Source organism: Nicotiana tabacum, chromosome 1 (assembly GCF_000715075.1).
Source record: "Nicotiana tabacum cultivar K326 chromosome 1, ASM71507v2, whole genome shotgun sequence".
Lineage (NCBI taxonomy): Eukaryota > Viridiplantae > Streptophyta > Magnoliopsida > Solanales > Solanaceae > Nicotiana > Nicotiana tabacum.
This window is the reverse complement of record NC_134080.1, coordinates 13,911,839-13,935,654: the sequence shown is the minus strand read 5'-3', so window position 1 is coordinate 13,935,654 and position 23,816 is coordinate 13,911,839. Positions and strand designations below refer to the sequence as shown.

General features: G+C 36.8%; 3 protein-coding genes across 13 annotated transcripts; 2 read left to right on the top strand and 1 right to left on the bottom strand.

The window, feature by feature from the left end:
* Positions 1-317: 317 nt before the first annotated feature.
* LOC107762106 (NADH dehydrogenase [ubiquinone] 1 alpha subcomplex subunit 8-B-like) lies at positions 318-5,499 on the top strand. The gene is made up of 2 exons (XM_075240123.1): positions 318-587; positions 5,170-5,499. Exons 1-2 carry the CDS (start codon positions 400-402, stop codon positions 5,297-5,299), a joined length of 318 nt encoding a protein of 105 aa, XP_075096224.1. The 5' UTR covers positions 318-399; the 3' UTR covers positions 5,300-5,499.
* Positions 5,500-6,368: 869 nt separating this feature from the next.
* On the top strand, positions 6,369-10,816 carry LOC107824478 (APO protein 1, chloroplastic-like). Of its 8 annotated transcripts, none has more exons than XM_016651253.2 (6): positions 6,369-6,535; positions 6,698-6,750; positions 7,158-7,301; positions 7,801-7,865; positions 9,014-9,378; positions 9,490-10,816. In XM_016651253.2, the coding sequence occupies exons 3-6, from the start codon at positions 7,223-7,225 to the stop codon at positions 10,319-10,321; spliced, it is 1,341 nt and encodes a 446-aa protein (XP_016506739.1). In that variant the 5' UTR covers positions 6,369-6,535; positions 6,698-6,750; positions 7,158-7,222; the 3' UTR covers positions 10,322-10,816. The 8 variants fall into 8 exon arrangements, with proteins under 8 accessions (XP_016506739.1, XP_016506740.1, XP_016506738.1 ...); XM_016651254.2 differs by having other exon boundaries at positions 7,153-7,301; XM_016651252.2 differs by lacking the exon at positions 6,698-6,750 and having other exon boundaries at positions 7,153-7,301.
* A 584-nt stretch (positions 10,817-11,400) lies between these two features.
* LOC107824477 (uncharacterized) lies at positions 11,401-21,378 on the bottom strand. Of its 4 annotated transcripts, none has more exons than XM_075240062.1 (9): positions 21,155-21,378; positions 20,122-20,276; positions 19,566-19,653; positions 18,887-19,178; positions 17,620-17,694; positions 14,190-14,287; positions 12,955-13,080; positions 12,069-12,158; positions 11,401-11,829 (listed from the first exon to the last, which is right to left on the bottom strand). In XM_075240062.1, exons 1-9 carry the CDS (start codon positions 21,209-21,211, stop codon positions 11,713-11,715), a joined length of 1,098 nt encoding a protein of 365 aa, XP_075096163.1. In that variant the 5' UTR covers positions 21,212-21,378; the 3' UTR covers positions 11,401-11,712. The 4 variants fall into 4 exon arrangements, with proteins under 4 accessions (XP_075096163.1, XP_075096133.1, XP_075096188.1 ...); XM_075240032.1 differs by having other exon boundaries at positions 14,178-14,287; positions 20,122-20,273; XM_075240087.1 differs by having other exon boundaries at positions 20,122-20,273.
* Positions 21,379-23,816: the final 2,438 nt, after the last annotated feature.

Sequence of the window (23,816 nt, the reverse complement as noted above, 5' to 3'; positions counted from 1 at the left end):
CCGGCCCACCGTACAACATTACTTCAGACCATTGGGTTTGAAGTTAGGTTTTGACATAGTCCAACTTCAGACCTCTAAGGTCTAAATTGAAACTTCAGAAGCTAATTCTAAAGAGGCTAAACTTTAATGTTTTTTATATTTTATACCCGTATGTTTGAATTTCGGTTATTTTTTAGATAAGGGTCCTAAATACGGCTAATTGTGCACTTCGCCCTTCAAAAGCTCTTAGGTCACTTGATCAATTACAAGGCCTCAGCCCAATTCAGAAGCCACAGCGGCCCAAATAAACAGCCCAAGTTTTGGTAGAAATCTACCAGCAGCAATCTGAAGACTACCTCCAGTTTCAGAGAGAGAGTGAACGAAGTTTCGATAGTTGTGAGAAGTTTTGCCGATTGGAGAATGAGTAGCGCAGTGGATGCAGTAGGGAATCCGATCCCAACATCGGCGGTGCTGATGTCGGCGTCGAAGCACATTGACATAAGATGCCGGAGCGAGAACGTAGCATATCTTAAGTGCAAAAAAGACGATCCTAACCCTGAGAAATGCCTTCACAAAGGCCAACAAGTCACTCGCTGTGTCCTTAGCCTGTAAGTGACAAATTCATATCCAAATATTTCTTAATTTTGAAATGCCTTATCGAATTTTTGTGATTATAATTATAGTTGTGATTTGTGTATAAATTAATTTTTGAGAAATGGAGAAAGTTTAGGGCTTTGTTTGTATACATTTTATAATAATCAGGAGGTGACTTTTTTCTGATTCAAGGTATGAACTGTTTAAGTTATCCGTTAGTTAATATTACAGTGTATATAGCAGATTTTTCGTTTTGTTGTGGTGGTTCCATGAAGTAAAGTTGCAGAAGGATCATCATAGATGATCTGATTAGTTGGATTAAAGCTTAATTGTTGTCCGAAGTCTTTTTTGTTTTGTCTGTTATTGTAGTAGCAAGTGTGTCGTTTAGATTGAGTGTGAGATTCAGATAACCTCCAGTTTTTCCAAAATCCTAATTTGTCAAATAGATTTTGATAAGTTTCTAATTTGTCAAATTATTGAGTGATGGAATGAAATGGTCCAAATAGAGCATAACAGATGTAGAGGATTCTTGTAACCCAACCTTACTAGTTTGAGAGTGAGGTTAGTTGATTGATTGATACTACTATTACTACCACAACAACTATGCCTTAATCCCAAACAAGTTGGGCCGGCTATATGAATCTTCACTGGCTGTGTCGCTCCAGTTAAGCTCCTATCAGGCCAGAAATTAAGTTTTGTTTTTTAAATTGAATGTTTGTTTAGTAATGGTTGAATCTTTGCAATTCAACCGCCTTTTATAGTTCTTGTTGCCTTGTAATTGGTAGAGTAGTAAGAGCAATAAGATATATTTCCTTACTTTCTTTTATTGGACTGCTTAGAGAAGTCAGATATAGTGACATAGCTTCAAACAATAATATACCAGAATGAACAAGCGTTCTGCCTGTGCAACAGCAAAAGGTGGTATAGTGTATGATGTGTGGTAGGCTTACGTCACGAGGTTGTAACATGGCTGCTGAACGAAATTTGTATTTAAGAGGAGAAGGATATATTGGTAGGCCAATTTTCACTGCGTTTTCCCTCAGTCATGGAAAAAGAAAGAAAGAATAAACAATTGCTCTTCTGGCAGTTAAAGACTGAGAGTTTGTGTAGTAGGTAGGGGTGGGCATTTGGTATTCGGTACGGCATTTAAAAATTTCGGTTCGGTATTCGATTTATCAATCATGTATACCAAATACCATACCAAAATATTTCGATACGGTTCGGTATTTCTTATTTTGGTTCGGTACAATTTTAGTATGGTTTCGGTTTAATACATAGTCATGTCATGTACTGCTAAGTGCTAAGAGCCTAAGCATTAAGCAAAAGGCACCAACACTAAATAATTGGCCATTCAGCCTAACAAAAGGCAGCAACACTAAATAATCAAATCTGCCTAACAAAAGGCGTGTAAGAAACATTTAAATTTGCCTAACAACATGTAGCAGCACATACATGGAAGATGCACACCTGATTATCACATTCACAACAAGTACTTGAAGGGCAAAAGAAGTAAATAAATATCACAACAAGCTAAGATAGTAACAACCACTAACGAGTAGCAGTAGAATCAAACACCGTGCAACAAAAACAGAGAGGGCATCCCTCAATTCAAGTTTACACTAATAGTCTCGAATCAACTTACTCTTAATTCTTAAATACGAATTTCAGGAAGACGCTTAAGACAATGCCTAATATGCTTCCTTAAACAATATGTGCCATCCTTTTTGGATGAACATTATAGACTTAGACTCGATCACAATGCTTGCACTCTACTTTGCGAACTTCTCCGTTATCTTCTATCACCTCAAAGTGTTCCCAAATATGAGGGCATACTTTAGGAGCACGAGCATGATTGCACTTGAACCTAAAAAAAGAAGATAAATCATATGTCCATTCCGATATAGCGGGCCGTGAAAACAAACACTTACTTGTAAATTGGAAGGATCATGTCCAAAAGGACAACATGGGGAAAGATTTCTCAACATCCTTAGCAGGTTTGAAAAGCAACAAGTATGAAACTGGACCAACAAGTACTGGAACAGTATCTACTCCAAGGTGCGTGAGTAACAAGATCAAGATCAATAAATTAATCATCTAATCTTTTATTACTGTGCATAAACATAAATAGATTTAACAAGATAATGTAAATGCTATAACTAAATTTGCTGAAAACATAAAAGAAATGAACAATAGTCTTTCTAGACCACAAATATGAACTTTTATCTGCTCTTTTCGAAAATTACATAAAGCAAAAAAGTGAAGTCAGTGATGATGAACGATCATATCCATTAAATATATTCCCCTTCCAATTAGTTCAAGAATCAGACATGTATTGTGAAGTGAAAAGTATACATAAGAAAAGAATCACATACCCCCTTGTCCTCTTTGTACTCATCTATTGCCTTGTGTGAATCATAAGAAAATTTAACATCAGGTCCCAACTCAGGGACAATGAACTGATGAAGTGGCTGGATCAAACAATAAAAAACCATAAATCAGCACACATACAAGATAATCATATATCCGATGAAAAGAAAAGGTTGATGTGTCACTTACTAGTTGGTGTCAAACCATTTTGTCATCTCCATAGCAGGGACAAAGGCATTTCCTCAGGCCATAGACAAGTATGCTTAGAACCCGATCTCACCACCGATCTCTATCACAATCAACGTAGCCGATCTCTATTCTCTTAGGTTAGGTTTCTCCGTTTCTGTTTCTCCCTTCTAATTCCCTAATCCCTAATTCCCTGTAATGAAAGACTAAAGAGGTTTCTGTTGGGCCTTATTGGGTTTGGTTGGGCTGGCCGGCTGGGTACTAGAGCAGTGTGGAGAATTAGATGTACAACATATTGGGTTGGGCTGGGCAGTATAGGTCCAACATAATATTCTTTACAAATTCGGTATTTTGGTATACCGAAATTTCAAGATCCTAATACCGAGGACCGTACCGTAATACCGAAATACCGAAAATGTTATACCGAATTAGACCGAAATACCGAAACCGAAATACCGAATTAATTCGGTCCGGATCGGAATTCGGTTTTTCGGATTTTATGCCCACCCCTAGTAGTAGGAATGTTAAATCGATTATGAAGTCAACAGAGGTTATATTTTTGTATGTGTGCTGGGATTAATTTTTTTTTGAGAAGTATGCATTAAGCATAGAAGCTGGGAATTCTTGTGACGTAATGAATACTTGTAACTGTTTATATCCTTTTGGCATGTGCAGATGAGTGTGTATTGCATGAGTTACGTTATGTAATTGGGTTGCTTTGACGATCTTCTTCCTAGGTCACCATGCCTTTGCTAAACATTATTGATCAGAGTAGTTGAATATTCTGTATAGGGATATATTTGAGTGATTAACCCTATGAAATCAAGGGTAGTTTTGAGTGTCTTGCTAATTTGAATTGCTTGAAATAAAAGGCTGGTTGGATATTGTCATCCCCTTATTATCTAACAGAGACGTTGGACCTGGATATTTCTCTCATTAAAATCCTTCTGAAGCATGTTCTTAGACAATGTCGGAAAGCTCTGTAAGTACCTTTTCAGTGCTAACTGTTTTCCTACTTATCCCACCTTCCCTCTGAAAAAAGAAAAAAAGAAAAAAGAGAAACGTCCCTACGATACCGAAGCCTTGGGACCAGTTACCTGATTATTTATACCCAGTTACTTGTGTTATTTCTCAGTGACATTTTAATTCCTTAAACTAATGCAGACCCACTTTAGAGAGAGTCATAGATAAGTACCTAAGGTAATCCCTTCCTTCGACTCAACAAGCGATTCATCCTCTCTACACCAAATGCCATTCTAGGCTACTTATATTTTCATTTTCTCAAAGGAATTCATTTTTCTCCTCCTGCACTTCTTTTATCTCTCCATCATCAACGTTACGATAAACAACTCTGAGAGCCAATAACTAAATACCGCTGACTACCACGTGCCCCGCATGCTTTTTCCTTCAAACAAGACTGGCCTTGCTGTGTCGTGGTATTGTCTAGCAAAAGTCTTTTATGCGTGCGCATTTATTGGTGAATGCACACATTGAATCTCTTGCAAATCCTCTTTCTACCCCGCTTGGATGTCTCTGATATGCAGGCTAAGATTTGAATAGAAGTCGACGCCACGCTATACACCCAGAAATGACATTAATGTGGAAAAGAATAATTTTTATGGCAACGGATTGATTTTTGTCCCTTATTGTCATCTGATATGCCTGTAACAGTGTGTATCCTGCTACATAGCCATTGGTCAATAGCCTGAATCACGGGGGGATTGGGGTTAGGTTAGGGCTGACTGTGTGGAAGGTGGAGAAGATATAAAGACAACACGGGGAGTGGCCATGTTTTGGTGGATTTCCACTAACATAGACTTGGTCTTATTGAATACATGTTGGCTGCTTAAAATCTTGATATTATTTAGTTTAAACCAAGTTGTGTTAGCGAAAGTTAATGAATTTTATAGCTTATGCAACTTAAACCTGAATGATAATCAACTCTCTATGATCTTGTAACTGTGAGAAACCTTACTCCTCTGTTCATTTTTTTGACTTCTCGAGCTATAGCTCCATATTTACTACTCTCATTTTTGGTTATAGGTTGAAGGATCTCCATCAAAGGTGTAACAAAGAGATGGATGCTTATGCTGGATGCATGTACTACAACACAAATGAGTTTGAGATGTGTCGTAAAGAGCAACAGGAATTTGAGAAGGCCTGTCCCTATTGATTGGCTGGGAATAACGTTTTTATTTTATCAAATAATGACTTGAATGTATTTGCAACGAGAAGATCGTTTTGTTGTAAGCACCTTTTGATCAAATATGTTACTGTGGCTGGACCCCTATCACAGGGCAGTGGCCTATTTGATGTTACTCTCAAATTGCCTTCCTACATGAAAGCATAAACGGCTATTCATCAACCACTCAACATTATGTGTTTTCTGGCCATAATTTGGAGTTTGGATCAATCGCCTTCTAGGGAATTTGGAATGGTTGTGCAGCCTTTTCCTCTATTGTTTTGTTTCTCGGACGTATATATTGTTTTTGTCTTTCGAATATACATTTTCATTTCAGCAAGAAATGTTTCTACAGTTTTGAATTCACTTGTCATATGCAGATAGTCACATCTCAATTATATAAGCTAAGGAGTACTCCCTCTGTCCAAAGAAGAATAGTGAGATATTGAGTATGAGCGAAAATCTATTTGATTTTTGATATAGATTTGAGTTTCAGTCCTTAAATTTCTTGCAAACAATGTTGACATATTATGAAACTTAAGCGAAAGTATTATTCCTTCCGTTTCAGCTTATGTGAACCTATTTTCTTTTTTTGTCCGTTTCAAAAAGAAAGACCCCTTTCTAAATTTATAAATAATTTAGCTTAAACTTTCAATTCTACTCTTAATGATAAGCTTTTATAACCAATATTCAGGGCCTCTTTTTTATTTGTTTAGGATCACAAATTTTAAAAGTGTTCATTTTTTCTTAAATTTCGTACGCAGTCAAATAGGTTCACAAAAATTGAAACGGAGGGAGTATGAAAACGTTTGAACAAAGTTGTAGTTAAAGATTGTTTGATTCCTCGATAATAATCGATTACTCTTTTTCCTCAATTACTTGTAGTTAATAGGAGCTGGATTGCACATTGTTCATTGATTTGGCTAAAGAGTTCTAAAAACATAGTGAACTTTAAGTCCAATTAAAGAACACGAGGGGTGTATGTATAAACTTTAGAAACCTCATGGTTCCAAGTAATAAATATTAATAATCTCAGCTTTCTTTTCTTTAATTAATTTTCTACTGCTTAATCTGCTAAAACCTTGTGAGCTTGAGGCTTCCTAGAGCTTTTCTATCGCACCCAATCTACCAAACACTAGTTCAAAGTGGTGCACCTGATTTTTCTTTACTTGGATTAATAGTAAACGTAAAAAGCAGAACTAGTACAAGAAGACCCAAGAAAGTGAGGTAAGCTCAACTTTCCACCCTTTTCCTGGATAAAAAACTTCATTTCAAAGTTTATTTGGTAAGTCAGGATTGTTTTCTTCTTTTTTTCTCCAAGATGGGATTTTGGTCTCAGTTTTTAAGGTAGTTTAAAAACCTTGGTTTATGGAAATTATGTGGTCATAGGTTGGTCCGAAGTGGAGGCTGGGGGATGACAACGTGTGGTTGGGGGTAAAAAGGTAGGTACTGATGTAGGTTTCTGTCCCCCACTATTATGCGAATTGCATATGCGACTCTGTGAGAATTGGTGGCAATGTCCAAAAAGTTTCCTGGGAAAAACTATCATACTAATTATTAATATGCCAGATTGATTGAAATTGCTCTAGGATATTTTTGGTTTTTGCTCTACATCCTAGGACCTCAAAATGAATGTGAATGGCATTGAACTCTGCTTCACAATGCTCCTATAAGTATTTGATTAATTCTGTTCTTGAACGAAAATTCTTGAATTTAAGTCATGAAACTAGTGAAATATTTCTTTTTAGAGTTTCAAGTGTCCCTGTTAGCTAATCTAGTGATTCAATCTGCTTTTTTGGTTCATCTTCATTTTAGTTCCTCAACTAGTTAAACTGCATTTGTAGGACAGTTTTGAGTTGCAAAAATTGCATACTCACTGGAGCCAGCAGGCAGACAGAAAGCAAGGAGAAAGAGATGCTTCAGAATTTTCCAGCTCTGACATATACTCCATGGCAGCCATCTCCAAATAATTCCTGCTCCAAGTCTTTGCCATGTCAGAATTTCTTATCGTTTTAAGTTCTAGTTTAAAAGGATATCTGATACAAATGTTTTACTTGAGTGAGTGGAGGAAATATCTTTTGGTGGTTACTTTCATGTGCAACACATATGATGCATACAATAGTAAACCTTGAAAACCTCAGTCTTTATATAATATGCTTTAGGAGATTACGAATTATTGTTAGCAACCAAGAGGTTGTTCTGATGGTAAGCAACCTCCACTTCTAACCAAGAGGTTGTGAGTTCGAGTCTCCCCAAGAGCAAGGTGGGAAGTTCTTGGAGGGAAGGATGCCGGGGTCTATTTGGAAACAACCTCTCTACCTCAGGGTAGGGGTAAGGTCTGCGTACACACTACCCTCTCCCGACCCCACTAAGTGAGATTATACTGGGTGGTACCCTCTCCAGACCCCACTAAGTGGGATTATACTGGGTGGTTGTTGTTGTTGTTGTAGACCAATATTAAGGTGAATATTTCACGTGGCTTCCATTTTCAGGTGCTTGTCCCAGCGTGGTTGTATATAAGAAGTCACGGCAAGGGCCTTATTTGCCTACTCTAAAGGTGCCTTTTCCCTCTGTTCTAGATGATGTTATTTTGCTTAAATGATTGTTCATTTATTTGCTTTCAGATTTTTCTTTCGAGCTATAATTAGATGAAGCAAGTAGTATCATAGCATATGTATAAGTACTTAGCACTATGCTTTCGTGATTATGTTGTGCAACTTTTACTCTTTCTTAGTTGGGTGTTGTCCAAGTATAGTGGACACTATAGTCAGATTTCCGCTTCAATAATTAGTGCCCTACAGTACTGTGTCCAGGGGAAACTCATTCATCTCTTGATCTTCTCATGTGCCTTCTGAAGAATAAAGGATGATATATTTCAAGAAGAGAAGTTGAGTCCAAAGTTCATGCAGATTGTGCATTCATGCATAGTGGAATTGGGAATTATTTGTAATGTTTGTCCCAAGAAAGCATGATTGTAGCCAAATTCTATTAGTTATCACACAACATAAGAACAACTTATTTATCTTGTCATGATCAATACTTGGTACTTGGGCAGAAAATGTTCTACCCTCTATCATAGTAATTAATATCATGCTACGATGCTGTCCTGGGAATACCTTAAATTCAATCTAATGTATCCTGTAGAGAAGAAAAAGGAAAGCCAGCAAAAAGTAGAAAATCTGTGTCAGAGGTTATATAGAAGGAAACCAGTCTGTTAATTGAATAATAACTTGCTTCCATTAGACACTTTTTAAGTTAGAGAGATATTTTAGTGAGTAGAGGCGTGGACTGAAAGAGCTCATGGTGAGCTACTTTTTGTAAGGAAAGCAATGCAATGGAGGTTGAAAGCACAAGTTTGTAATTGGTGTCAGCATGAAATTTTCAGATTCGCACTGAAGGTCGCTACAGTTTTACAATTTTCCAAAAGAGAAACATGAATGAGTTTCTTTTTGAGTACAGGCACCCAAGCTAATGATTTTTTTCTCAACTGTCAAATGTTATTCTTATAGGCTCTGTATATCTATGCCAAAAATCGAGAGATGTATATGTGCGAGATACTTTATACTTACATTTATTTATTTTTGAGAAAAAAGCTTCATTATGTTTTTTTAAAAAAAAGTGAAGTGTGAATGTTTTGAGATTTTGGCCTTACATATTTTCCTTATGTTTGATGTGAAGGCTAAAGTATTTTGTTTCTGGCTGCAGTTTGATCGTAGATATCATGCTACTGGTCCAAGAAGACGAGTAACCATTTTTTGTACTGATAGGAGGCATCCCCAAGGTCGAAACTCTAAGAAACGTGAAGCTGTGCAGCAGAATGTTGATCTTCCCCCAGTCCTGCCCAAGAAAAAGAAGAAGCCCTATCCCATGCCTCTCAAGAAAATTCAGCAGGCTGCTAGGGCTGATAAGAAGTTGGCAGAAATGGGAATAGAAAAGAAGCTTGAACCCCCTAAAAATGGATTGCTTGTACCTGACCTAATTCCGGTGGCTTATGAAGTATTGGATGCTTGGAAACTTTTGATTAAAGGACTTTCACAGCTTCTCCACTATGTTCCTGTCCATGCTTGTAGGTAACTTTTAAAAATGATAGTTTACTGATTTTTGAACCCTGTTTAATTATAAAGTTAATGAGCAGCATTTTCATTTCTCTATCAACTCACATTCTTAGTTTTTTCCTGCAGTGAATGCTCACAAATCCATGTTGCTCAAAGTGGTAACGACATTCAGGATTGCCTTGGCCCGACCAACAGTAGTCGCAGAAGCTTCCACTCATGGGTGAAGGGTTCAATTAATGATGTGCTAATTCCTATCGAGTCATACCATATGTATGATCCTTTTGGCACACGCATTAAGCATGAGACACGGTTCAATTACGACAGAATTCCGGCAGTTGTAGAACTTTGCATCCAAGCTGGCGTGGATCTGCCGGGATATCCTTCACGGAGAAGGACTAAACCCATCAGAATGATGGGAAAGAAAGTGATCGACATAGGTGGATTAGTTGAGGAGCCTAGACCCTCTGTAAACTCGAGTTCGGTAATTATGGACCTTGACACCCATCGATCTTTTGAACGGTTTACTCCACCATTGGAGTCAGAGGTGCCACGTATTGCCCAGGAGACAATTGACGCATATGAGAAAGTGAAATGGGGGGTGACTAGGTTGATGAAGAAGTACACTGTCAAAGCTTGTGGATACTGTTCAGAGGTCCATGTGGGGCCATGGGGTCACAATGCGAAGCTCTGTGGGGAATTTAAACACCAATGGAGGGACGGAAAACATGGCTGGCAAGATGCAACAGTGGATGAGGTATTTCCCCCAAACTATGTGTGGCATGTTCGAGATCCAAAAGGAACCCCTTTGAGGAGTGCACTAAAGAGGTTCTATGGGAAGGCTCCAGCTGTGGTTGAAGTTTGTATGCAGGCTGGTGCTCAAATACCTCACAAGTATAAGCCTATGATGAGGCTAGACATTGTGCTCCCTGAGAGTGAAGAGAGTCGCCTAGCCGTGTAAGGTTCCTAACTGTTATGCAGAGCCTAATGTATGCAGTGCTTGCTATATTAAGATGTGTTAAAAAGTCTGCACCAAAATAGAGCAGTCGCGATATTGCTGGATCGGTTGAGTAACTGGTGAGGTTGCCGCTGTGTTTTGCCTTTGTAAAGTGAGGATCATGGCACCCATTTCAACTTGGAATAATGTCCGCATGATATAATTCAAAAAGGTTCAAATTTGGTAGGGCATGCTTTTCTTTTTAGTTAACAGGTTTTGCAGAAGGAAATTGGTGATATTAAGAAATTAGAGTACAGTGGTGCAAGTTACCAAGGATAGCTGCAAATCACATTGACAGTCAACTTGAAGTTCAGCTGTTAGTAAGTACATTTATGAGATAGCCTCAACTAGTGATCTGTATTTATGCCTTGAGGTTAGCTTGTTACAGTGTAAAATTTCTGAATTCATCAAATCAGGTCTTAATCTTTCTACATTATTTAAACTTCATAGTTCATAAAATTCCATCCGGTAGTTGTGAGTTTCTCCTAGGGTTACCAGTAGTACTAGTAATATTCTTAATATTCTTGTTGCCGGTTGAAAGATATTTTCTTCTTGTTTGTTATTATATCTGGTACTTGGCAGTCAAGTCCACTATTTTTGTGAATTGCTACTAGAAATTGTTGCTTCATGCTTGTTACTATTTCATGCTACTTTTTTCTCGACTTTTACTTTTTTTCTTGACTTTCACTGGAACTGTTGCTACGTGATTGATACTATTTGATGCTACTATTTTCTCCTTTTGTCTTATCGTCCTTTGTCTCCTTGTTGTTTCTTTCCTCCCCCTATTTCTTCTTCTCCCTTCTCTTCCTCTCCACACGTTCTTGAGCCGAGGGTCTATCGGAAACCGCCTCTCTACCTCTCCAGGTAGGGGTAAGGTCTGCGTACACATTACCCTTTCCAGACCCCACATGTGGGATTATACTGGGTATGATGATGAGTTCATAAATCAATATACAAATAGATTTTTGCAATAGCAGCCTATTTTGCGATTGAGTATGGCATTTCGCTATTGAAAAATACAAGAGCGGGCAAAGATGGAAAAATTGAATGAAACAGGTTCTCTTCTCCAACAATAATTAGAAATGTGTACATTTCTTTCCTTTCTGTTGGGCACTAGCATCTCAAATTCTTTCCTCTATACAATACAGTGTGTAAAAGCCTCTCGATGGGACAGGATTCCCACAAAAGCAGGATCAGTTCATTTGTACTGCAAAATAAGCTAAGCTATAATTTAACTGCTACACCGTCAAGAGTCTTCCAAGAAACTGTCGAAGAGGTAAAGCGATCCATTCCAAGCATCCGTCCAGCCCGGAGGAGGGTATGGTGCAGAAAAAGAATTGCTGCCAAGGTAGTCCTCAGGCAGCAGGAGCATATTCCTGGATGACTGCCGCCAATTTATCTCGATCCTCCTCGGTTTTCGTTCTAATCAAGAATGTCCGTGCGACCACAGCATCATCATTATCACCATCACCCTAAGTACAAGCAACCAGTTAATGCAGTTGGAAATAGAACTAAGTTCTTCAAGTTTTAGCATTATTGTTTTAAGTAAATTGGGAAAAAAACTTGAAGAATGGTATTTACAATGAGTGCTGAACTGCCAATTGTCTAAGCTTTGAAGAACCACGTAGTTAAACTTCCATTTACAGGGAGTTGTTCAAGTGGCGAGAATTTTCTAAGAATGAGATGGATATTCGTGGTTTAGAAATTTTACCGAGGTATGAAATATTGCAACAATGGAGTTCTTCTGCATGTTTGTTTTAATGCCTGGATATAACAATGCATTAAGCAAAATCTTTCCAACCTGCAACAAGTATAAAATACGCCAAAAAATGTTAGGTGTAATCTTCTTTTCGATTAGTAGAAAGGTTAAGGTGTGATCTAGTTCTCCTGTCTGAAGAGCAAGATTAAAATACTCCTTTCCCAAAAAGTGCAATAGCAAGCAGTTAATTATCCAGCATTATCCCCCTCAGACACGGGAAAAATACTTTCTAAACTAAGGGCCTGTTCAGACACTAGGGTAAAGAAAAGGAGCCAAATGTAGGAGAAATAAGAATCTTCTCTTTTAGTTACTTTATGGCAAGTCAGAGAGAAGTGAAAATTGTCTTCTTGACCAATTCAATACGGCCCTTAGAGTAAAGGACATCCCAATTTCCCACTGTTTATGTTACATCTAGTATTATTCTTTTTCGTTCTTTTTTATAACAGAGGTGCCCGTGGTGACATGTGAGCACCTCGACTATTCCACTAGATTACTGCTATCTCCCACTAGCATACGTCCCGGTAGTCGCCCACTAAGGCTGTGGCAAATGTTATCTTAGTTATTAATACTAAATTAAATAAACCCTGAAGAGAGGGGAAAGCTAAAGGTTAAACAGAACATACTGCTACTGCGATTCCCATTTCACAGTTCTGCCTTTATAGTTCAACTGACAAATATATGAGTCGCTTCCTACTCAAAGATACAAAGAAAAAAAGCAGAATAAACTAATAGAGAATAGAAGGATATTATTTCCTTGTTGGGACTAGGTTTATTTCATTTTACTTTAGTTTGGGTGGGTACGGGGGTGCACTGGCAGCAACAAATGGTAGGAACTTACATCATTTCGTATCACAATAGTTGGTTTGGATTCCCGGGTACCTTTGCTAACACCTTCTTTACACTTAATAGAAAGCTGACCAGTGCCCCTGTCTTTCCATGCATCTTTATCCGCTGGATCAGTTGACTGAGCAAATGGAATTAGGAAAAAAGAGAGAGGAAGAAATGTCATAAATAGAGCAGATAGCAGATCACACAAGAGAACTCAAATTCAACATATTAGTCAAAAAAACTCAAACTCAACATAATTTTAATACAAATAAAAATAAGTCAATAACATGAATTTGAATCTCGAAAAGAATCTTCATGACGAAACTTATAGAATGATCCACTAGAAGCATGAAACTATAGTGCCTTGATGACGAGTCTGATTGCAATGAATAAAGTAAAAAAGTTAAACGACAACGAAAAAATGGTGATAATAAGATGAGAATCTGATCCAAAAAATGTTGTTATATGAGATCACAGTGAGAGAACGTAGCAATCTGTATAAGAATTTTCTGTAGCATAAGAATGTCCTTTTATACAAAACTTAAAGCAATCTAATGCAAGAAAAAATGCAGTCATACATGCGAAACACAAAAGAATACAACTAATTGGACATGACTCTGCGACTTGCTCAGTGTGCTTCACCTGCTGAAGCTACCCTTGCACATACCATAGAGCAGTGTAACTATTATTATAGAGAATGTTGGGAAGGCTAAAGAATATCAGCTATTCCATGTCTCACACACGATTTGACCACTACAGTTCAGTTCATTAGTCAGTTGTTGACATGCATAAGTTACTCCTCAAACAAAAATAGACGAGACAACCGCAGTTTAAATAAAAACGAAAAGTGTTACTCCCTCCATTTTAATTTATATGAACCTATTTGACTGGACACGGAGTTTAAAAAAAAAGGAAGACTTATGGAATTTGTAATTTTAAATCGACCATAACATTTGTGTGGCTGTAAAAACTTTTTATTAAGGATAAATGGGAAGTTGAAGTTAATTTTTTTTCAAATTTAGAAAAGGGTCATTTTTTTGGAACAGACTAAAAATGAAATAGGTTCACATAAACTGGAATGGTATGAAAAGAAAAAAAAAGATAGTACATCACAAGACAAAATATAGCTGAAGTTTAAAGACCTGAAAAATGGGTAGTAACCATCCAGTAATATGATTACAACACCAAAAAGAACTACACATGATATATTTCTCTCTGAACAGGAGTACGCACTTGATATGTTACCTTCACATAAAGTTTACATTTGACTTCATGGACTAAAGTGACTCCCTTTTCTTCAGTCTTCTTCACAGATGGGCTGCTTGGCTGCTCCACTTCATCTTCTGCATAAACTCCACCAGTTAGGGAGCAAACAAAAAACAAAATTTTCACAATCTTCTGAGGCTGATAATGAAAGAAGAAAAAGAATAGTCTCCAGAAAACTCTTCAAGATAAAATCTTTTGATTATGTTTCTTCAACTTCATTAGTCTATACAAAAACTATACAGGGTCGTCGCGTCCAGACTGTGTATATGAAGGTATTCATTTTTCTTCCTGTCACTTCTTTTGCAAAAGGGAAAACAATACCCTGTCCATTTTAAAAGGTTAACACTAGGTATGACTTGGCTTAGTTAGACTCTGATTGACCTGTTTTTTTTTGTTGAGAAGGTAACATATTTATATATTAATAAAAAGACTTCACTAAAAAAGTGAAGTCACCCATATTTACAAAGAAAGTGCCCATAAAACCTTGGTCATCTCACAAGGAATCTAGAACATCAAAAATGGATTCATGATCCTCCATAAACTTTCCTTTACACCAAAAATAGAAAAGAGCCAAACATTTCATCTTTATCTTCTGGATGTTACTGGACTTGTCTTCAAAACATCTTTGGTTTCTCTCTTCCCAGATTGTCCACCATATGCATGTTGGAACTATTTTCCATCTCTCTTTATAGCTAGAAATGTTGCCCTCTTTATTCCAGCAAGTTAGAACATCATTAATTCTTCCCGGCATTGCCCATGAAATTTTCCTTAAGCTGATGAAGATTCTCCATAGTTGTACAGTGAGTTTGCAGTGCAAAAAAAGATGGCTAATTGTCTCTGCCTCCTCTCCACATAAGTAACATCTAGAACACAGGTGTAATCCTCTTTTGATTAAGTTGTCCTGTGTTAGTACTGCCTCTTTTGCCAGTATCCATGTAAAGCAAGCAACCTTGTATGGAATTTTTACTTTCCATATCATCTTCCATGGCCAACAACCAACCTGATTGTTAGACAAGTTGAATTCCTTGTAAGCAGACCCAACAGAAAGCCTCCCCTGCCTATTCCTTTGCCATACGATAAGATCTTGATTAGAGTTGGTAGCACTGAATCGCTCCAAAGTATTGTAAAAGTCAGTTACTCTTTTAATCTCCCAATCATTTAGCAATCTTTTGAATGTAAGATGCCATCCCTGATTAGTCCATGCCTCGTGTAATGTTACTTGTGGTTGTTGATTCAAGGAATATATGTCAGGAAAGAGATCCTTCAATGGTCCTTGTCCTAGCCAATTGTCATCCCACAGTAAAATCTTCCTACCATTTCTTACCTTGAACTTGGATTTGTTAATCAGTTTTGGTCACAGATTCCTAATTGACTTACACACACTGACACCATATGGAGTTCTCAGTGATTTGGTTGTCCATTTTCCTTCCGTTCCGTATTTCTCCGTAACAACCTCCGTCCACAGTGATTGTTCATCTGCTGCAAACTTCCATAGCCACTTCATCATCAAACTCTGATTCTGAATTCTTATGTTTTTTATTCCCAGTCCCCCTGCCTTTTTGCTAGTAGTCACAGAGCTCCAATTAACCAGGTGGAACTTCTTCTTCTCACTGTTGCCTTCCCATAGGAAATTCCTTCTTAAGGCATCAATTCTCTTCACTACATTGACTGAGATTGGAAAAAGAGACATCATATAAGTAGGCAAGGCATCTAGTACAGAGTTAATCAGAGTTGGTCTACCCTCCATAGATAGATAATGATTCTTCCAATTTGCTAGCTTCTTTTCACACTTCTCCAACACTCCATTCCAAATTCCTTTTGATTTACTCTTGGCTCCCAATGGCATCCCAAATATACAGTAGGCAGTTCACCTACATTCTCACCTAGAATATCAGCAAGACTTTGTAATTCCATTACCTCATTTACTGGATAAATGAAGCTTTTGTACCAATTTATGCGTAGTCGAGAAGTGGCTTCAAAAAAGAATGAATATCACCCTTAGTACTTTCAGTTGTTCTCTATCAGAGTCACTAAACACCAAAGTATCATCAACATACTGCAAATGTGAAATCCTCATGTTGCTATCGGCCCTGCAATTCACCTTGAAGCCTCTGATCCAATTGTTTGTCTGTGCTCTTTTTAGCATATCGTTCAAACCTTCCATAGCAATAATGAATAAGAAAGGGGAAAGGGGATCCCCTTGTCTCAGACCCCTCTGGGAAGGGAAGAAACCAGCTGGGGCTCCATTGATGAGTACAGAGAACCTTACAGTTGAGATGCAGTATTTTATCCAGTTAATCCATCTTCCACCAAAGCCCATTTTCCTTAGTGTTTCAAGCAAAAACTTCCAATTCGAATGATCATATGCTTTCTCTATATCCAGCTTGCATAGTATCCCCGGTTCCCTGCTTGTTTTCCTTGTGTCAATGCATTCATTAGCTATAAGGACAACGTCCATGATCTGTCTTCCTCTTATGAAAGCCATTTGTTGAGAATCCACCAGTTTATTGACCACCTTTTTTAGCCTCTCAGTCAGTAACATGGAGATAATTTTGTATATACTACCTATCAGACTGATAGGCCTGAAATCTCTCAGTTCTTTGACCCCCAGCTTCTTAGGAATCAGAGCGACAAAAGTGAGTTAAGGCATTAACTCTGATTGACCTGTTTTCAGCTTTAGAAACACTGAAATATCAGCACTGGCCCAATATTATTCTCCCATTCATTCTGTTAATCAGTCATTAACCAGTAGTTGCTAGAAATATCTGTTACATCAAGATGACGTTGCAGTGACAAAATTCTGAAACTTAATTGAATTGGAGCAAAAAAGAACAGATACTAGTCTCAACTACAAAGCTCGTGTTCTAAAATACCAAAAGACAATAAGACAATGTTATTTCCCTTCTACTGTCTAAGGCTGCTCCAATAGGTGCAACAAGAACATAACGGGCCATCCTTAATTAGAGACGGGGAGAATCAAGTAATACAAAGAAACTCTTCAAGCAGTGCTACTAGTCAACATTATGTTATGTCCTCAAAGCATTAGGCACTTAACCTCCACCAACCATATGGCCATATGAGACTGTGTCATTACCCAAAGGAAATGACTAATAAATCATCAACAGTCTTGCATGTGATATGAAAATAAGGTGAATCTGAAACTCTCATATGATGAAAGATAAGAAAAACCAGGACTAATCTACTTGATATGCCCTCCGCCCCCGCCCCCCCCCCCCCCAACCCACCACCACAATATGTCAAGCAGGAAAACAGACAATTATCTAGAGGACTTAATAATCGAAATAAAATAATGAACACATAATGAGTATCAAGCAACACGATAGATAAAGTGATTACATATAATTTGACCTAGAAAAATCAACTGAAACATGAAATCTCCAAACCTTACCAGCATCTTGGACATCGTTTGCAGCATCATTTTTCACAGGTACCGAATTTTGGGTTTGTACCGAAGATTGAAGTCCTAAAAAGGATTAGCAAGTTCAGTAGTGAAATTGAAGTACTACAGTCATGTATACATTTAGATAAAACCATTCATGTGATTAAAAGCTATTTTGACAACAGAGAAAGGTTATATGAGCATGAAAAGACTGAGTGGAAAAACAATATCATAAAATATCGCTTGACATATTCTGCTTTCCCCAATTATATGTTCCACCACACAATATGATTACCTTTGGTCAAGCAAAATAATATAGTTTTTGTGTTCTCATAGCTCGAAAGTTTACACCATTTGGTAAATCGGAAATAAATTGGTCCATCCCAACCCTTCTTTTTGATGAATTAGGTTATAATGCATCAGGTGCAAGCTCGATCTCTTACTTCACTCTTCAGAAAAAATTATGATATTAAAAATAGCCCATTCCGAGATGTAATGAGGATTAACATATTCTAAATGACTGGTCCATTTATCATAGAGCTACTGCAGGAAACAGACAACAGAGAAGTGTCACAACTGAGTATTAAATTAAAACTTCCATAAGAGATGACACCACAGTTCAGATTTTTCTTGAATTAACTTCAGCTACAAAACAGCAATGAACTAATTTGCTCGAAGAACAAGCTAAATACTAGAAGGTGCGAGAGGTTAGCCTGGGTATCAGCCTATTAGGAGGGGTAGAAGTAGGCCTAAGAAGTCTTGGGGAGAGGCGATTAGGCGGGACATGGGGCAGCTGGAGCTGACTGAGGACATGGCCCTAGATAGGAGGGCGTGGAGGTCAAAGATTAGGGTAGAAGGCTAGTAGGTAGTCGAGCGTTTCTCTTTGTCTCCCTCAGTTCGCTAGCATTAGTATGATATCCTTTTATTCATAGATTGATATTATTACCTAGAGTTTAGCGGCTTTCTTGGCTTCGGTCTTATTTTATCTTATTGTTATTCTTACTTGTTGCCATTACTTCTTTTATCCGTTCTCCAGCCGAGAGTCTATCGGAAACAACCTCTCTGCCCTTCCAAGGTAGGGGTAAGGTTGTGTACATCTTACCCTTCCCAGACCCCACTTGTGGGAAATTACTGAGCTTCTTATTGTTGTTGTTGTTGTTGTACATTGTTATAAAATAAAGATACCAGAACCATTTCTTTTAGAAAGGTAGAAGAAGAAGACGAAAAAAAGAGAAAACAGAAGCAACATAAAGCATCCAGGATAAAGAAGACTTACCAAATGAAAAGGGAGATTTGTTGTTAAATAGACCTCCTGAGCTCCATGATGCACCAAAACTTGAAGATGAATTAGCCAGAACACCGAAACTTGGAGATGAATTAGCCACAGCCCCAAAACCTGGAGATGAATTAGCCACAGGAACAACAGGTTTGAGAAAAGATAATCTACCATCATTCTCCTTAGTTTCTGACTCTAGGGTCTTCGAAGCAGCTTGGGATCCCAGTGCAGATTTATTTTCTCCATTGGAAGAATTAGCTTTTAGCCAATTCACAATGTCACAAAACTTATCCTGCAATTGAATGGCGACAATTGAAAAACCACCAGCATACGAGGAAACAGCTATCAAGCCCTATGCACACTCAATTCGACATGAAATCTTTTACACAACTAGCAACATTCTCGGTGTTTTTTTTTTAAATTAAAACAAAATGTTTGGTCTTCAAGTAGATGATATGCTTTTCCAACAAAATCTTGCTGAAATATGTTGGCTTACCCTATCATCAATGAATTAGCAGACATAATTGTATCAATATGGGGAAATAGAATAAGCAACACATCCCCAACCAAAGCAATTTATAAAAGTATCTTTGGAGTGTGTGTGTGTGTGGAGAAACATTCATACTAACTATCTGGAAAAAAAATTGGAGAGTGGAAATCTGAGAGATGCCGAAGATACCTTGATAGTTGAAGAATGGTTTAAGTAGTCTTGAACTCCATCTTCCCAAAGTTCATCAGGGTGGTTCTGTAACTGTGTTTGGACCCAACTGCTCACAAAAAAACAGTAGTATCCACTAGTTCAATACAGATCTATGTCTGCGACAGTTTTTTATCCTCCAATGAGACAAGCAACTTGAATGGAGATAAACAAGAAAGAAAACAAAACTTTCTCATAAAGGAGAAGAACCAGTGAGTTAACAAACATCAAGGAAAACATAGCTTGACATGCTGCTACCATATTTTAACGGAATAGAGTAAGACTCTAGGGAGAGAAAGCATTACTTCAATTAGATCCGTTTTCCACAATCCGTTCTGTGAAAGCATTCTTTTCCTTTTTGTTTTATTTATTTATTTAAACTTTTGGTATTGCTTTCTTCTTTCTTGGTTTTTTTTTTTTTTTTTTTTGGGGGGGGGGGGGGGTAAGTTCAAGAATGTAGAGAGATAGAATAACCATAGAGAGCATGACAAAATTACTTCTTGAGAAGCAAAGTAGTTGAAACAGAAAGATGAGAGACCTTGCAAACTGAGTATTGAGAGCTCTCACATGCTGTCTAGATGACTCAGCCCTTTGCATATCTAACTGCGGAGTCTTCATTGTTTGTGGCAGGGATTGTTCAGCCTTTTGTGAATCAAAAATTGATCCCGCCATTATTCTTTTGCCCTGAATCTGCTTTGAAACCAGAAAACAAGAGATATAAAAAAGGGTCAGCCCAACTATCCACAAAGCTTCTCTTAAGATTACACAACCAGGATGCCCCCAATTTGCCAATTTCTAAAGATGCAAAGTTCAACATCATATCCCCTTGATGCATTGCAAGAATTTAAACAATTTCTTTTGGAAGCAAAATCAAAACTTTATTTATTCTCCAATCCAAACAATGGTAACAACTCTAAAAAAATCAAATCAACTACCGCCCAATCCCAAGTAATTGGGGTAAACAATACGAATGATCAGTATTACCGCTCGGTTCACTCAATTAGTTACACCAGTAAATAATTTGTATTTCAAGTGAATGAAGTGGTTGGAAACCATGACGGCTAAGGTTCAAATCCCAGCGGAGCCAAAAAAGATTACAAGTGATTTATTCCCATATGCCCAGGCATTGGACGGCAAAATTACCTAGTACCTAGTGGAATAGTCGAGGTGCGCAAGATGACCCTGACACCATTGTCATATAAAAAACAAAATCTACATAAAACTCAAACCTTTAGAAAATACAAAAAATACTAGCTTTACACAAATTTAACACACGTTCATCCTTTACACAGTTAAAAACTAAGAATTTAGAACAACAGGGCAGCTCTAATCAATCAATCAACCAGGGTCTCCATCCCAAGTTAGTTACTCTCGGCTATATGATTATTCCTATACACCTTCCACTTTGTTCACATCCATTTCATCCAATACTAAACAATTCATCATTTAACTAAATAAACAGCTCTAATATCTGAAAGATTCAAGCACTCAGAATATTAACCCCCAAAAAAGCTCCTTTACACACTTGAAAACTAAGAATTTAGCATTTGTATAGCAGAGAACAAACTCACTGAGTCGGTAGTGAACGAGTTGGAATCGGGCGACACGAATCGTTTAGTTCCTCTCATGATTGACAAAATCAAACACAATTCGATTTCTGAATACAAAGAGACTTTAGCTTTTGGCAATGTTTTCAATTTTTTTTAAATTAGGGTTTTTCTTTTTCGAATGAACAGGGGTGGAAGAGGGAAATTGATATTTGGGCCGTGAGATTGGGTTTTCGGGCACTAAGCTTATTCAATTTGGATCGTTAGATTGGATTTATTAGGGCGAACGGACGTGATATCGCCGTTGGGGCCCGGCCCTATAACGTTTTTAAGTGCAGCTGTTTGGTAATCATTTAACGGGCACTAAAAACTGCTGTAATTTTCACGTGGGACATGTGCCATTGTCTTTTTTAGCAGTCTAATTTCACATACCCCTCATTCCCCAGCCAAACACCAAAGATATTAGTGGGACCCAGCACTTGAAATTAAAAAAAATAATTCAAAAAGACGAGAGTTTACACAAAAGGCCTTTTATAAGAAATAGATGGGTGTTCATGGTTCAGGTTGGATCGATTGTTTCCTAAAAAAATCAAACCAAGTAAGTCTGATATTTTTTGACTAAAACCAAAACCAAACCAAATTTGATTGGTTTTTAGTGAATTAATTTAAAAAGTATTTTTGTACAACAATTAGTTTTTGGCTAAACTTTAAAAAATCTTCTATTGTATCTTCCCAAAAAAGTACTTTTGGGAAGATATTTTTTCTGCTTCTCAAAAAATGCTTTTACTTCTACTTAAAATTACTTTTTTTCGTTCTAAAAATTTGGACAAACACCTTAATTTTGAAAATACTATTTTTGGCAAAAAAACTTTTAAGCAAAAAAAAAAAAAAAATTGGCCAAATAAGTTATTAAAGTACGATCACATGCTTAATTAGAAATGAGCCAGGCTTTTGGTCAAACTAGTATTTATAAACGTGCGTTGCACGTTAATAATGACACATGATGGTTTAAATATTTATATGAAGGAATAATAAATTTAATTAATGAGAGAAATTTTATATATCATACTATAATAATCATCTACATGGCGAAAAATATTATTACATTACCATAATACGTGAATTCAAAATGAAAGGATGTCATCAGAACTTACATAAATGATCATTTTTAGTCATATTAAGTAGATAATTATGTATTGTAGTTTAAAAGTATTTAATGCGATGATATCTTACCGAATACTTCTTTATAGACGGTGTTTGTTTTGTATATATTTCCTTCATGCTTTGATTACTCTGCCATAACCAGAATTCTTGTTATTGATATTGATATCTCTCTTGAAAGCGCAACATATAGTTATTCATGTAAGAAAATATATTGTGGTAAATATAGTTCAATATTTAGGATGTTTGTCCTTGTGCTTTATTTATTATAACTACAAAATATAAACAAACTGAAACTTATTTTCACACAAATTTAAAAGGATATTCTTTAGTTTCGGAAGACGAAAATTGAATTCGGAGATAAATTTATTCTTAGAAGCGTATTGACCAGTATCATAAGTTCTGCATGTATGACGTTATTGCCAAAAGTTCTATATACCATATGTGTACTATTACATAAGCTATTCAATGAATCTAAGTTTTCAGTAGCATGACAGACATATTTTTCTTCAAAATCAACCTATATGCAATGGAAGATTAATTTTAACTTAGTCTATTATATATATGGTGACACTAACATACATAATATATAATGAATTTGAGAAGAAACATGTACGGTAGAAGGTCATTTGGTATTAAAATATTTAACTATTCTTCTTAGTAGTTATTGTTGGCATCATCTTCTGACGAGTCAAAACTGAAAAATATTTTATTTTTACCATAAAACTTAGCAATCAACCTTTTATTTTGTTAATCAACATATTCATTTTTGCTGGCTAAGATAGCTCTTTAAATTCTATCATGTAATTTGCACAAATTGTGTTCTAATCTAATGATGAAAATCTATATTTTCCTTATTAAATGCACTACTATTACCATTGGGGTTATATCCAAGTGTTCTAGTCTTTTATTGGATGCTTTTCTTTGTTTCTGACACGAATCAAGAAGTCAGTGAATGTTGCATTTGTTTTTACTTTTATATTTCTTGTCATTTGAATATTTTTCATTTGAGGTCATAAGTATAATTTTGGCAAGCTAGCTTTTACAGTTTCTGCTTTGGTTAATTTTGGAACTACTAATCGTACTTGACAGAAATCACCTCCCAAACTATCACTTTTTCACCAAACGGTTCATCGATATCCAATATATCACTAAAACTCTAGGCGATTGTTTCGATCGTTTGACGCTAGCCAAAAGCGCTTCATCCCATATTATCACTTTTACTTTCCTTATAAATTTAGCATTGTTGCTTTGATTTGATATATTTGTGATGGTTATTTCAGTTACTTGAAGAGGCATATCAAATTTGAATTGGGTTGTACGTCCTCATACTAAAATCGTTGTCATTACACCACTTGTTTTTATTGCTAACAATATCATGCCTCTTGATATGACATTTGCAAGTAATGCATGACATAAGAATATTGTTTTGATTCCGTTGGAGGCATCCACAAAGGATAATCCTGCTAGATCAGAGTCGATTATTTAAAATATAGTCTTGAAAGCTTATTCTTGTTCAGGATTT

Bases quoted from the DNA above. Each gene is read 5' to 3' on its own strand.
- LOC107762106 (XM_075240123.1), top strand. From the start codon at position 400: ATGAGTAGCGCAGTGGATGCAGTAGGGAATCCGATCCCAACATCGGCG. The intron at 588-5,169 runs GTAAGTGACAAA...TTTTGGTTATAG, and splicing joins ACTCGCTGTGTCCTTAGCCT to GTTGAAGGATCTCCATCAAA.
- LOC107824478 (XM_016651250.2), top strand. From the start codon at position 6,947: ATGGCATTGAACTCTGCTTCACAATGCTCCTATAA. The intron at 7,866-9,013 runs GTGCCTTTTCCC...TTCTGGCTGCAG, and splicing joins CTTATTTGCCTACTCTAAAG to TTTGATCGTAGATATCATGC. The intron at 9,379-9,489 runs GTAACTTTTAAA...TTTTTCCTGCAG, and splicing joins GTTCCTGTCCATGCTTGTAG to TGAATGCTCACAAATCCATG.
- LOC107824477 (XM_075239997.1), bottom strand. From the start codon at position 21,211: ATGAGAGGAACTAAACGATTCGTGTCGCCCGATTCCAACTCGTTCACT. The intron at 13,081-14,177 runs GTGCGTACTCCT...CCATTTGCTCAG, and splicing joins ATGTGAAGGTAACATATCAA to TCAACTGATCCAGCGGATAA. The intron at 11,830-12,068 runs GTAAAATTTCTA...GCTTGTACTTAG, and splicing joins TTGCAATATTTCATACCTCG to GGTGATGGTGATAATGATGA.